This window comes from Mobula hypostoma, chromosome 30, assembly GCF_963921235.1.
Source record: "Mobula hypostoma chromosome 30, sMobHyp1.1, whole genome shotgun sequence".
NCBI lineage: Eukaryota > Metazoa > Chordata > Chondrichthyes > Myliobatiformes > Myliobatidae > Mobula > Mobula hypostoma.
In genome coordinates, this window is record NC_086126.1 from 11862995 (window position 1) to 11877096 (window position 14102).

At 52.0% G+C, this 14102-nt stretch overlaps 1 protein-coding gene across 1 annotated transcript; it reads right to left on the reverse strand.

The window, feature by feature from the left end:
- Positions 1–4071: 4071 nt before the first annotated feature.
- On the reverse strand, positions 4072–14089 carry znrd2 (zinc ribbon domain containing 2). Its single transcript, XM_063036543.1, has 4 exons — positions 14024–14089; positions 12710–12861; positions 9580–9664; positions 4072–6477 (listed from the first exon to the last, which is right to left on the reverse strand). The coding sequence occupies exons 1-4, from the start codon at positions 14037–14039 to the stop codon at positions 6134–6136; spliced, it is 597 nt and encodes a 198-aa protein (XP_062892613.1). The 5' UTR covers positions 14040–14089; the 3' UTR covers positions 4072–6133.
- Between the last annotated feature and the right edge of the window lie 13 nt (positions 14090–14102).

Genomic DNA, 14102 nt, shown 5'->3' on the forward strand with positions numbered 1-14102 from the left:
CCACCCCGGCTTTCCCCTCCCGAGCTGTGTGGTTACAGCCCTCCCGTACAAAGCGCTCCCAATCCCTTTGTTTATTGAACGGCACGCCCCGAGCTCAGCCGCCAAGACAGAGACGCCGCCACTCGCGACTTCGAAACTTTGATTTTGTTTTTCCAACACTTCCTTCGCATGGCTATTGTTGCACTAAACGCCCAGAACTAGCGAGGGCCGTCTCGCTTATTTTTAGAAAGTAAAACGTCTGATTTTCTTTTTACAAATACGAGGAAATCTGCTGACGCTGGAAGCCCAAAGCAGGACACACAAAACACAGGGGAACTCTGCGGGTCAGGCAGTATCCACGGAAATGAATAAACAGTCGACGTTTCGGGCCGAGACCCTTCATTTTCTTTCAACCTGAGGCGTTTTAATTTGATTTTGAGGGGGCTCTGTGGAGATAGCTTTCTCCAGTTAACAGCCGGTGGAGATCCTCGGCCCGGAACGTCGACTGTACTTTTTCCCATAGATGCTGAGTTACTCCTCCAGTAAGTTGGTGGAGTTCCTTGTTAGACGGGAAAAGTGAGAATAAGGGCAGCAGGATCCCACCTACACATTAGCACCATCTCTACTTGTTTAGGAGGTTCATCATGACATCAAAACAGTGACAAATTTCTGTAGATGTGTAGTGCAGTGTATTGACACCAATGCCTTTGAATGGAAAATCCTACAAAAGGTAGTGGATCCGGCCCGGTCAATCACGGGTAAATCCCTCCCCGCTATTGCGCACGTCTACATGAAACACTGTCGTGGGAAAGCAGCATCCATCATCAGAGACCCCCACCACCCAGGCCATGCTCTCTTCTCGCCACTGCCATTAGGAAGGAGGTACAAGAGCCTCAGGACTCACACCACCAGGTTCAGAAACAGTTACTACCCCTCAACCATCAGGCTCCTGAACAAAAGGGGATAACCACACTCATCCCACAACCAATGATCTCACTTTAAAGTCTCTTTATCTCATGTTCTCGTTATTTATTGCTACTTGCATTTGCACAGTTTGTTGTCTTCTGCACTCTGGTTGATCTTTCATTGATCCTGTTTACAGTTACTATTCTGTAGATTCGCAGAGTATGCCCACAGGAAAATGAATCTCAGGGTTGTATGCGGTGACATACATGTACATGGATAGTAAAATTAACTTTGATTGTGGAGGGTTTACAGTTGCCCCACCTTCCCTTAATAGGATTTTCCCGTGAGGGGGGCAGTCATGGTGCAGGTCGAGGGGAGTAGGCAGTGTAAAAGGGTCGGCACGGATTAGATGGACCAAAGGGCCTGTTTCTGTGCTGTACTCTTCTCTGACTCTACAGCGCCCCCGTCTGGAAACACTGCAGCCCAATCTAAGTGCTCCTCTACCCCCACCCCCACCCCACACAACACACCGAGAGATGGATTTGCATTATATTCTTGCCAAGATCTTCCCTGCTTGATCACTGTTCGCCCCTTCCCTCCCAGGATTTGGGAACTCTGTTCTGTGGTTAATGAGGACCATCAGGGTTCCTGAATGGAACCAGTGTGATGACTTCACTCACCTCAGCACTGCCCACTCACTTTCAAGGACTCATATTCTCAGTATTATTTACTTTGTTTTGTATTTATAGTTTGTCTTTACATGTCAGTCAGCTTTTGTGTGCAGTTTTTCATTGCTTCTATTGTATTTCCTTGATCTACCGCGAATGCCCGCAAGAACAGGGTTCATAGGCACCTCCTGTACAAGATAAAGTGGCCACTTTTGTGTATTTGTGGTTTTCTGCTGATTCAAGGTTTGATATGTTGTGCGTTCAGAGATGCTCTTCTGCACACCACCATTGTAACATGTGGTTATTGGAGTTACTGTGAGCTTGAACCAGTCTGGCTGTTCTCCTCTGATCTCTCTCATAAACGAGGTGTTTTCACCCACAGAACTGCCACTCGCTGGGTGTTTATTTGTTTCTTGCACCCGTTCTCTATAAACTCCAGAGTCTTGTGCGTGAAAACCCCAGATCAGCAGCTTCTGAGATACTCAAACCACCCCATCTGGCACCAACAATCATGGTCACTTAGATCGCATTTCTTCCCCCATTCTGATGTTTGGTCTGAACAAGTGAACCTCTTGACTGTGTCTGTGTGCATTAATGCACTGAGTTGCTGCCACACGATTGGCTGATTAGCTATTTTGATATTAGACTCCGCGGGCACCATGATAGCACAGAATCAGCGCGATGCTGGGGTGGCGCCTGGGAGTGTCCTCCCCGTGGAATGTGTAGTTTTTCCTCAGGTGCTCCAGTTTCTTCCCACAGCCGAAAGATGTACCGGGTAAGTGAACTGCTTATTGTAAAGTGCCCCGTGATTAGGTTAGGGTTAAATTGGGGTTGCTGGTGCGATGTAGCGTGAAGGGCCAGCTCCGCGCTGTGTCACCAAATAAATTTACATTAGCACGCAGGGGTACCTGGCCACTGAGTCTTTACATACTCAAGACAATAAATTCTGAATTTTAAATCCACACTCTTTATTAGCTTTAAATTAAAATTCAAAAACCAGGATCGTGCATTACAGTCATTCTCGGCGGGGCACTGTTCTCCAATGAGTGGGAACACTTGATCCCAGAGGCCGATGTCCATACAACACTGAAGCTACCCAAAGCCTGCAATCGGCTTCGAACTTGGTTAAGACTGAATTATGCCCCAACTTACCCTGGCCTGATCTCTGTTTTTTTATGCAGATTAATACTTCCCCTGTCAAAGAGAATATGATTTAAGGTTCTCCCTCACGGGCGGATGGCAGCCTGGATTCCCCCACGGAGAAAAATTTCTCCCAGGAGTACTGAACAGATGCGCGAGGTCAAAGGTTACAGCCCGACTGACCTTTACTGCATCTTCCTCCCCTCCCTATCATAGATCCGCACCGCCGTGTTCAACCCTCCTTTTGAAACGTTAGCAAGTCTGCACGATGGCAGAGTAGCACATACGGACCGCTGGAGGATCTCAGCGGGTCAGGCAGGGGATGGGAGTAAAGCATTGGCGTTTCAGACTGACACCCTTCATCAGCCTAACAGCAGAGCTCTCCATTTGAATGGCCAATGCTCCAGAATTGTCTCAGACACCAAGGAGTAATTATTAATGCCGGCACTGCCACCAATAATGCATCAAAGTCACCAACAAAGTATGTTTTGACATTTTGAGTGTAGAGAAGGTGGGATTAGTTGACAAGGCAGGACACTTGGTCTTGCATTGAAACTTTCATAAATATGTCTGCGATGTTGGCCAGTACACAAAAAAAAAATTGAAGTCCACAGGCTGTCTTGAGGTAGCGAAAGGGTTCGGATTTTACATCAGTCACTTTTGGCCGTAATATATTTACAAACTCTCTCAGTACCGCAACTCCGTTGTGTAATGAATGGTGCCAGAAACACGCAAGACTGAGAAGAAAGGGCAAATACCGAAAGTGGAGGGAGGGGACTAATTCTGCCGTTTGCAGAAACCAACATTAGGGCGTATTCTGGAGTTATGGAATGCAGCAAATATCAATTTCAACAGCAACTAGTCTTCAGATCTGAATGTGGATTGCAGACTGAATTTAAAATGCAGCTCAGAACAATGGTCTTCCTGGAGTTGCAGGCTGGGGTCAGTTGCAAACCAGGAAACATCCCATTGACCTGAGATGTCTACATATGCATGAATGCAATAAACACCCCATTGGCCTGAGATGTCTGCATATGCATGAATGCAATAAACACCCTACTGGCCTGAGATGTCTGCATATGCATGAATGCAGCTCAGAGACAGCAGTAAATAACATTCAATCTAGTGCAGTGGTCCCCAACCTCCGGGCTGCGGACTGATACCAGACCGCGAAGCATGCAGGGGGGCAGCGGTAGCTGGGACGCACCCAGCACATCTTTAAGAAAAAAGCCGAAATAAACAAGCTAATTAATTAGGTGCCGCCTTGCTCTACATCACATGCTCTACGCAATCGGCAATCTCCTCTGATCTGGGCTGACATTTATGTGCCGGGGCGGCACCTAATTAATCAGCTTGTTTATTTCGGCTTTTTTCTTAAAGATGTGCTGGGTGCGCTCCGGCTACCGCTGCACCCCTGCATGCTTCGCGGATCGGTATCGGTCTGCGGCCCGGAGGTTGGGGACCAGTGCATCTGGAGTGTTCGTGTGAAGGTCTAGGTGTTTTGGAAATTATATGTAACTCAAAGAAGGCATTGTCAACCCAAGGTATTGAAGCAAATGATGTTATTGTAACTATTGATCCTGGTTAAGGTTTAAATGTATTGAGTTACGATTGATCTTAAGGGTATAAAAATGTGATGTGCTTTGAGTTTACGGGTCTCTGTCCAAGTATGGGAATGATTTGGGTATTCTGATAGACTCATCACTGTCAACTGGACAATGCACGGAAGCGATGAGGAAAGCGAACAGAATGTTGGGCTACATAATGCGCCCAGTGAGAGTTCAACTCTAGGGACGTTCTCCTTAAGCTGTATAATGTACTTATGAGGCATTTGGTCTCCATGTTGAGTGAAGGATGTAAGGGCAGAGAAGGGCGATGAGACTCATTTCGGGTCTGCAGGGTATGAGCTATGAAGGAAGATTGACAGGATTAAATCTGTTTAGCCCAAGTAGACGTAGAATGATAAGTGTTCAAAATCATTAAGGGTAGAGGTGAGGTGGATGCCAGCTGCTATTTCAAAATTAATCCATCAATGAGGACACGAAGCCATAGGTGGAGACTGGTTAAGGGGAGATTTCAGACAAACCTCAGACAGCATTTCTTTACACGGTGAGTTGTGGACACAGGGAACAAACTACCTAGTTGCGTAGTTGAGAGAAGTAACTTAAGAGACTTTCAAATCTAAACTCGTTAGTTATTTCAACACACTGTGTGAATAGGAATTTGGCAAGCTTTATTGGGCCGAATGGCTGGTTCTTGCCAAAAACTTCCCGATGTTCTAACGTCTCCGGTACGACGCCTGCTTGTGTTGAATAAAGACTTCCCGATCCACTAGTGTCAGTGTCTCTCTGGTGATTTTGTTTGCAGTAACAACACTGAAGCATACACTTACGTCAGGCGACAGAATTTAATACTGCTGTGGGTGCCCGCTCCTGCGTGAGGCTGTCAGGAAGTTTGGGCTGGAGGCACTGCAGGGCGTCGGGCAGTCCTGATGCAGAACCCCGATCCAAAATCTCCACTGTCCCTCTACCTCCACGGATGCTGCTCGTCCTCGTTGGGCTCCTCTAGCAGCTTGTTTCGTGGCTGGCCCGGAGTCGAACCCAAACTCGTCGGATCAATGCGGCTTTTAACCAGGCTTCCAGCATTGGTTACGTGATGTCTTGGTGGGGCGGGGGGGGGTGGGCACCTTCACTCCAGTGGCAAGAGACGCAGGGTGGGGAGGCCTGTGAAGTGGAGCTACTGTGGAACCTCCTCCTCAGATGCTCACGTTCCCGCTCCCTGGAGCCCAGACGTGGAATCGCAACGACCGCTTCCGCGGGGAGCAGGACGGTGGCAGGGTTCAGGGACCTACACGGGGAGCGTCAAACTGCAGCTACGCGGTACGTCAAGGCAATCGCGTGCTGCGGGGGCGGGGTTTATCCAAGGGTGGGGGGTGGGGTGTGCTCAGCACTAGAGGGGGGGGGCCACATGTCAAGCCCTCTGAAGTTTAGGGTGCACTGACCGTTTCAAACGATAGCCCTTAGCTTCAGCAGGGCGCGGAAATGCTGGTGGGGGGGCAGGAGAGGGAGAGGGCCTGCGGAGGCAGGGTCAGTGCGAGGAGGGTCAGGAGCGTGACTGGCCAGCAATGAGAGGGAGACTGAGGGCGTTCTGCCCGGTGCTGAGTGGACGAGGCCGGCGACCCCCGGGGGGGGGGGAATGAAGAGGCGTGACTGATTCCAGGTAGGTGCGGCCAGCGATGAGAAGGGGTTGAGGGCCGTAGCGAGTGCAGAGTGGGTGTGGCCTTCGTCGAGAAGAGACCCCCGGCGGGTTCTGAGCGCTCCTGAGCAGGGGGTCCGAGGGCAAGGCCACTGCCCAGGGTGGGAAGCAGGAGGGGCGTGACCATTGCTGGGTAGGCGCAACCAGCGCCGGGGGCAGGCAGGGACGCTCCTCACCGCCCGCGCCTACGCCAGCCGCTTCAGGCTGTGCAGGGAGTCGGCGCAGCTCCGGATCAGGCCGCAGAGCTGTGCACTGTACTCGACGGACGCAGCCCGCTCCAGCTCGGCGCAGGCCCAAGCCATCTTCCGCAGCACCGCCCGCTCGGCCTCGGCGGGGGCGCCGGCCTCCGGGGCCGGGCGAGGGGGGGCCGCCGCGTCCGGGAAGGAGGCCGCTGGCCCGGGCCGCTCCGGGGACCGCGCCTCCACCTGCAGGTCCGGGGTGGGACAGCTCCCGTACGGCTGCTCGGGCTGGCCGTTGTAGAGACGTTGCCGCTCCCTCACTTGGGTCAGCGCTGCCTGCGGGTTCAAGGCTGTGGGACGAAGAAGGCGTGAACAGCACCCGTTAGACTTGCATCCGTACAGCACCATCACCGTCCCATACACCAAGCAGATCGCCGGGGTCTCTCTTCCACATTTACCGGGGGGCGTCATAGATGGAGGGCCCCTGCCACGTGTCCCACAATCTCTTTGACCCTCGACAGTCAGGAAGGAGGTACAGGAGCCTCAGCACTAGGACTGCCAGACTGGTTAACAGCTTCTTCCTTCGGGCTGTGAGGCTAATGAATACCCTGCCACTACCATGGTCTCGTCACCGAGCTGTTTACTGTCTGTCTGTCCGGTGCCCTACAGGCATTCTGAACTATATTCTAATAACTTACTAACGGTAATATTTTGCAACACACATCAAAGCCGCTGGTGAACGCAGCAGGCCAGGCAGCATCCACAGGAAGCGTCGGCTGCGCCTCTTCCTGTGGATGCTGCCTGGCCTGCTGCGTTCACCAGCGGCTTTGATGTGTGTTGCTTGAGTTTCCAGCATCTGCAGGGTTCCTGTTGTTAATGGTAATATTTTGTTTGACATCTTGTGTGCGATATACATTCTATGCTCCAGAGGAATGTTGTTTTGTTGGGTTGTATACCTGTACTCGAGAATCAAGTTTCTCCTCTTCCTTCCCACGGGGGGGTCCCAGTTTCTCTACCGTGCCCCCCTCAAGGTGGTAAACCAGTAAATCACCACAAGGCCGGACGTGTGTGGGCAACAGGCCACGGGGACAGGAGAAGCAGGGGAGGGTGCGTTTGACAGGGGTAATATATCACTCTACCCCTCCCACAGGGTACTGCAGCATCAGGACAGGCCTTTCGGCCCATCTAGCCCCCTGCCGACCTCGCCCCCGGCTCACACCCGACCAAAACTTCCCTCGAGCGTTACAGCCGAACTCACGCACACCGCCTCCGGCCGCCGGCAGCTCGCTCCATGTTCGCGCTCCCCTCTGAGGAAGCTGCCCCTTAATACTTCACCTTTACCCTAAACCTGTGACCTTTAGTCTCACCCGAGCTGAGGGGTGGGGTGGGGGGGGATGAAGCCCGCACGCATTTACCCTATCTATACCCATCTTACACACACAGGGGATTCTGCAGATGCTGAAAATAATAAGCCACACACACAAAATGCGGGAGGAACTCAGCAGGTCGGGCAGCCGCCGACGGAGGCGCGGAACGTTGACAGTTCATTCCTCTCCACGGATGCTGTCTGCAGAACACTGAGGCTGTCTACAAGAAGGGTCAGAGCCGTCTCTATTTCCTGAGGAGACTGAGGTCCTTTAACATCTGCCGGACGATGCTGAGGATGTTCTACGAGTCTGTGGTGGCCAGTGCTATCATGTTTGCTGTGGTGTGCTGGGGCAGCAGGCTGAGGGTAGCAGACACCAACAGAATCAACAAACTCATTCGTCAGGCCAGTGATGTTGTGGGGATGGAACTGGACTCTCTCACGGTGGTGTCTGAAAAGAGGATGCTGTCCAAGTTGCATGCCATCTTGGACAATGTCTCCCATCCACTACATAATGTACTGGGTGGGCACAGGAGTACATTCAGCCAGAGACTCATTCCTCCGAGATGCAGCACAGAGCGTCATAGGAAGTCATTCCTGCCTGTGGCCATCAAACTTTACAACTCCTCTCTTGGAGGGTCAGACACCCTGAGCCAATAGGCTGGTCCTGGACTTATTTCCTGGCATAATTTACATATTACTATTTAATTATTTATGGTTCTATTACTATTTATTATTTATGGTGCAACTGTAACGAAAACCAATTTCCCCCCGGGATCAATAAAGTGTGACTATGACTGTGCTGCCTGACTTATTGCATTTTGTGTGTGTGTGTGTGTCGCTCAGAGTGACTCTTTATGCCCTGCCCTGTACTGTTGACACGGCCACCAGCGTCATGGAGATGGATTGGGGACGTGATGAGAGGAGAGGCCAACATCATCGAGACAGCACTTGACTGGACCCCCGAGGGATTGAGGAGAGGTGGGAGACCAAAGACAACCTGGTTCTGTACCGTAGAGGCAGAAGTGAGGACCCAGAACCACACCTGGGGCACCATAGGGAAGATGGCCGAGGACAGACAGAGACAGGGGACCTTCATCGCTGCCCTAAACGCTCAAGCGACATAACAGGGTGAAGGAAATGGACGGTACCGCCGCCAGCAACTCCAGCAGATTTCTGCAGATGCACCGAGGAGAGCATTTTCCAACTCCGGTACGGAGCGGCCACTGCACAGGACTGGGAAAGAGTTGCAGAGGGTTGTGAAAACTCAAGACAGCTCCATGAGGACACCCTCAAAGAGCAATGCCTCAAAAAGAGGCTTCATCCTGCATTGAGGACCCCCACCACCCGGGACATGCCCTCGTCTCACTGCTACCGCCAGGGGAGGGGATACAGGAGCCTTGCCGTTTCTTCAGCGTTTTGTCCGTTTTTTTTTGTTACGAGGCCGAGTCGCTAGCCCGACACTGCCGGCCTTGTGGTGATTTACCAGTTTACCACCTGGGGGGGGGGCACGACAGAGAAACCGGAGGAAAGCACGCAAGGGGTTGGCCGGATTTGAGTCGGGGCCCGCCGGCCCCGAAGTCCAGCGCTGATGCCACTACACCGCCGGCCGGCTGTACCGCCTACATACTCTGATAAAAAACTTTAAAGTTTTCTGTACCGTTAGCACCTGGCTGGTGGCGTAGTGGCATCAGCCGCCGGACTTCGGGATGAAAGCTCCCGAGTTCGAATCCAGCCGGCTCCCTTGCACGCTTTCCATCCGTGCTGGGTTACGAGCTGGTGATCTCACCCTGCAGTAAACCACTGCCGTAACTTCCCTCGTACGCGGTTCCCCACTACGTCAGAGAGGCGTGGAGGGAAATCGCCCGCTAACTGGAGAAACTCTGAATGCGACTATACCACTGGCAAATCACCCCACAGCCTCTGGGAAAACAGTTTGTCCAGCTTACCCCTGCGCTAATGGACCATCCAAGGCTTGTGAAGCTCCGACACCCTCCCCAGCGCCTCATTTTCCTCCTGCGCCAACGCAACGCCCCGCGACACTCAAAGTGCGGTCCGAGCATAATCGCACTGATGCTCCCTTTACCTGGGTTGTCTTTGTCCACATCAGAGTTCAGCTCCTGGCAGGCCACACAGTAGGTCTTCTGCTTCTTGTCCTGGAGAAGGACGGTCTGCGGAGGGGAATGGGTAACTTATGAATAGACAATAGGTGCAGGAGTAGGCCATTCAGCCCTTCGAGCCAGCACCACCATTCACCGTGATCATGGCTGATCATCCACAATCAGTACCCTTTTCCTGCCTTCTCCCCATATCCCTTCACTCCGCTATCTTTAAGAGCTCCACCTAACTCTTTTTTGAAAGAATCCAGAGAATTGGCCTCCACTGCCTTCTGAGGCAGAGCATTCCACAGAACCACAACCCTCTGTGTGAAAAAGTTTTTCCTCAGCCCCGTTCTAAATGGCCTACCCCTTATTCTTAAACTGTGGCCTCTGGTTCTGGACTCCCCCAACATCGGGAACATGTTTCCTGCCTCCAGCGTGTCCAATCCCTTAATAATCTTATATGTTTCAATCAGATCCCCCCTCATCCTTCTAAATTCCAGTGTATACAAGCCCAGTCGCTCCAATCTTTCAACATCTGACAGTCCCGCCATCCCGGGAATTAACCTCGTGAACCTACGCTGCACTCCCTCAATAGCAAGAATGTCCTTCCTCAAATTTGGAGACCAAAACTGTACACAGTACTCCAGGTGGGGTCTCACCAGGGCCCTGTACAACTGCAGAAGGACCTCTTTGCTCCTATACTCTACTCCCCTTGTTATGAAGGCCAGCATGCCATTAGCTTTCTTCACTGCCTGCTGTACCTGCATGCTTACTTTCAGTGACTGATGTACAAGCGCATCATCAAGCTTATCAGCTCCGTCCACCAGAAAAAAGCGGGGTCTCCCGGTGGCCACCCATTTTAATTCCACTTCCCATTCTGGTATGCCAGTCCGTGGCCTCTTCCACTGCTGGGATGAGGCCACACTCAGGTTGAAGAAACAACATCTTATATTCCATCTGGGCATGAACATCTGGTAAATAGTCATAGTCATACTTTATTGATCCTGAGGGAAATTGATTTTCGTTACGGTTGCCCCAACCAAGAATAGAGTATAAAACACAACCACCCCACTCCCCGCCCTCTCTGACACCATTCCCCATTCTCATTTCCCTCTCTCGCCTTACCTCCATACCTCCCCCCCAACATTTTTCTTTCTTCCATGGCCTTCTGTCCTCTCCTATCAGATTCCCCCTTCTCCAGCCCTGTATCACTTTCGCCAATCGACTTCCCAGCTCAGTACTTCATCCCGCTCCCCACTCTCCCGGTTTCACCCATCACCCCTGTGGTTCTCTCTTCCCTACCCCCACCTCCCTTTTAAATCTATTCCTCAGCCTTTCCTCTCCGGTCCTGCCGAAGGGTCTCGGCCCGAGACGTCAACTGTTTACTATTTTCCACAGACGCTGCCCGGCCTGCTGAGTTCCTCCAGCATTTTGTGTGTGATGAACGAATTACCCACAAGGTGAACCACCAGAGGAGCCATGCCAGCCCTAATGAGCCTGTTGCTGAGCTGGAGACCGAATTCCATCCCTAGAGCATTGAATGCTGCAGTACAGTCCAGGCCCTTCGGCCCGCAATGTTGTACTGGCCCTTTAACCTACTTCAAGATCAATCTAACCACCCCCCCCCACTAACCAGCCCTCTGTCGTTCCCTCACGAGCGTGCGGCACGGTCAGCACAACATGGCTGCAGAGCCAACGGCCACCCCTCGGGGTTCCCCTCTGCCGCCGCCCGGAAGGAGTTTCAACGTCCTCCGCGTGACCGCGTGGGTCTCCCGCGAGCGCTCGTGTCTCCCCCCCCGCCCACCAACCCCGAACCTCATTCCAAAGGTCAGCGAGGTGAGGGCACGCGACGCGGGCGCCGGACGCGTGGCGATGCCTGCGGGCCGCCCGGTGTAACGCTCGCTGATGTGACTGAGCAGGAGCGCTGCATTTCGATGCACGCATCACAAATAAAGCTAATATTACCCCAATCTTAAACGTCCCTAACATACCAGCTGTTACTGTCACCCCAGCAGTGCATCACAGGCACCCACGACTCTGCAGAAACACTTACATCTGACAACAGAGACGTTGGCATGGATGGGAGATATCTGGAGGTCTACGTACGCCTCTTATCGTCTGGTATCCCCCCGCATCAAGTTACCTCTCACCCTCCTTCTCTCCGAGTTGCTGTTTATTCAGGGTGAGGGTCACTGTGTAACTGTACAGAGTCACTGTTTATTCAGGGTGAGAGTCACTGTGTAACTGTACAGAGTCACTGTTTATTCAGGGTGAGGGTCACTGTGTAACTGTACAGAGTCACTGTTTATTCAGGGTGAGGGTCACTGTGTAACTGTACAGAGTCACTGTTTATTCAGGGTGAGAGTCACTGTGTAACTGTACAGAGTCACTGTTTATTCAGGGTGAGGGTCACTGTGTAACTGTACAGAGTCACTGTTTATTCAGGGTGAGAGTCACTGTGTTAACTGTACAGGGTCACTGTGTAACTGTACAGAGTCACTGTTTATTCAGGGTGAGGGTCACTGTGTAACTGTACAGAGTCACTGTTTATTCAGGGTGAGAGTCACTGTGTTAACTGTACAGGGTCACTGTGTAACTGTACAGAGTCACTGTTTATTCAGGGTGAGAGTCACTGTGTAACTGTACAGAGTCACTGTTTATTCAGAGTGAGAGTCACTGTGTAACTGTACAGAGTCACTGTTTATTCAGGGTGAGGGTCACTGTGTAACTGTACAGAGTCACTGTTTATTCAGGGTGAGGGTCACTGTGTAACTGTACAGAGTCACTGTTTATTCAGGGTGAGGGTCACTGTGTAACTGTACAGAGTCACTGTTTATTCAGGGTGAGAGTCACTGTGTAACTACAGAGTCACTGTTTAGTCAGGGTGAGGGTCACTGTGTAACTGTACAGAGTCACTGTTTATTCAGGGTGAGGGTCACTGTGTTAACTGTACAGGGTCACTGTAACTGTACAGAGTCACTGTTTATTCAGGGGGAGGGTCACTGTGTAACTGTACAGGGTCACTGTTTATTCAGGGTGAGGGTCAGTCACTGTTTATTCAGAGAGATTAGCACTCTGGGCAAAGTGTTCAGTCAGCAGTTGTACAGTACTCACCCCGCACTCCGCACAGCAGTCTGCCAGCATCCGGTAGCCCTTCAGCAGGTAGTCCCCCATCAGCTTGCTGATCTTGTCCTGGCGCTCCCGTCGAGCCTCGATCACCTTCATCTCCGCCGCCGTGGGGGGTGTCCAGGCGAACTCCTCGTCACCTGTGGGGGACACAGCCAGAAAGCATGTCACGGCCAGCCCCTTCCTTCACCGGTCAATCACGTCCAAGGGAACAACACACAACCCACGGGGCTGTCACTTGTGAACCACCATCTCTGCCCTCCTGTCCCACGGGGTACTCACCCCTGAACACCCTAACTCCCTGCTTGTACTGGGGGGGGCTATTCACCCCCACCCCACCACCCTCACTTCACCCCTATAATATGGGGCCCATATTCAAGTTCAAAGTAAATTTTATTATCAGGGTACATGTACGTCACCACAAATTGTGGGCACACTCAGGAAATCTACACAACAGGATCAGTGAAAGATTAGCTAGAGTGCAGATGCAAATATAAAGAAATAGCAATAAATAATGAGAACATGAGGTAAAGAATCCTTAAAGTGAGGTCATTGGTTGTGGGAACATCTCAATGGATGGGCAAGTGAGTGTAGTTGTTTTCGGGAGCCTGATGGTTGAGGGGTAATAACTGTTCCTGAACCTGGTGATGAGAGTCCTGAGGCTCCTGTACCTCCTTCCTGATGATTGAGGGGTGATAACTGTTCCTGAAGCTGGTGGTGTGAGTCCTGAGGCTCCTGTACCTCCTTCCTGATGATTGAGGGGTAATAACTGTTCCTGAACCTGGTGATGAGAGTCCTGAGGCTCCTGTACCTCCTTCCTGATGATTGAGGGGTAATAACTGTTCCTGAACCTGGTGGTGTGAGTCCTGAGGCTCCTGTACCTCCTTCCTGATGATTGAGGGGTAATAACTGTTCCTGAACCTGGTGGTGTGAGTCCTGAGGCTCCTGTACCTCCTTCCTGATGGTTGAGGGGTAATAACTGTTCCTGAACCTGGTGGTGTGAGTCCTGAGGCTCTTGTATCTCCTTTGTGATGGTTGAGGGGGTAATAACTGTTCCTGAACCTGGTGGTGTGAGTCCTGAGGCTCCTGTACCTCCTCCCTGACGGCAGCAGCGAGAGGAGAGCATGGCCTGGATGGTGGGGATCTGCAGTGCTGCTTCCCTAGCTCTTGCTCCGCTAAATCTCTGAAGGCAAGTCTTTCCCCATCCTTCTATTTCCCCCGTCCCCGAAATCTGGGCGCCCCCTTCACATCCGATCCCCGACCCCCAGGACCGCGGGATTCCCAAAGACGCCCAGACACTACCTCCACTCATTGCCATTCTGCCTTCAGGCCGTCCCCCCCAACCACGCCGGAAATGACATCACCGTCACGTGGGGCGGTG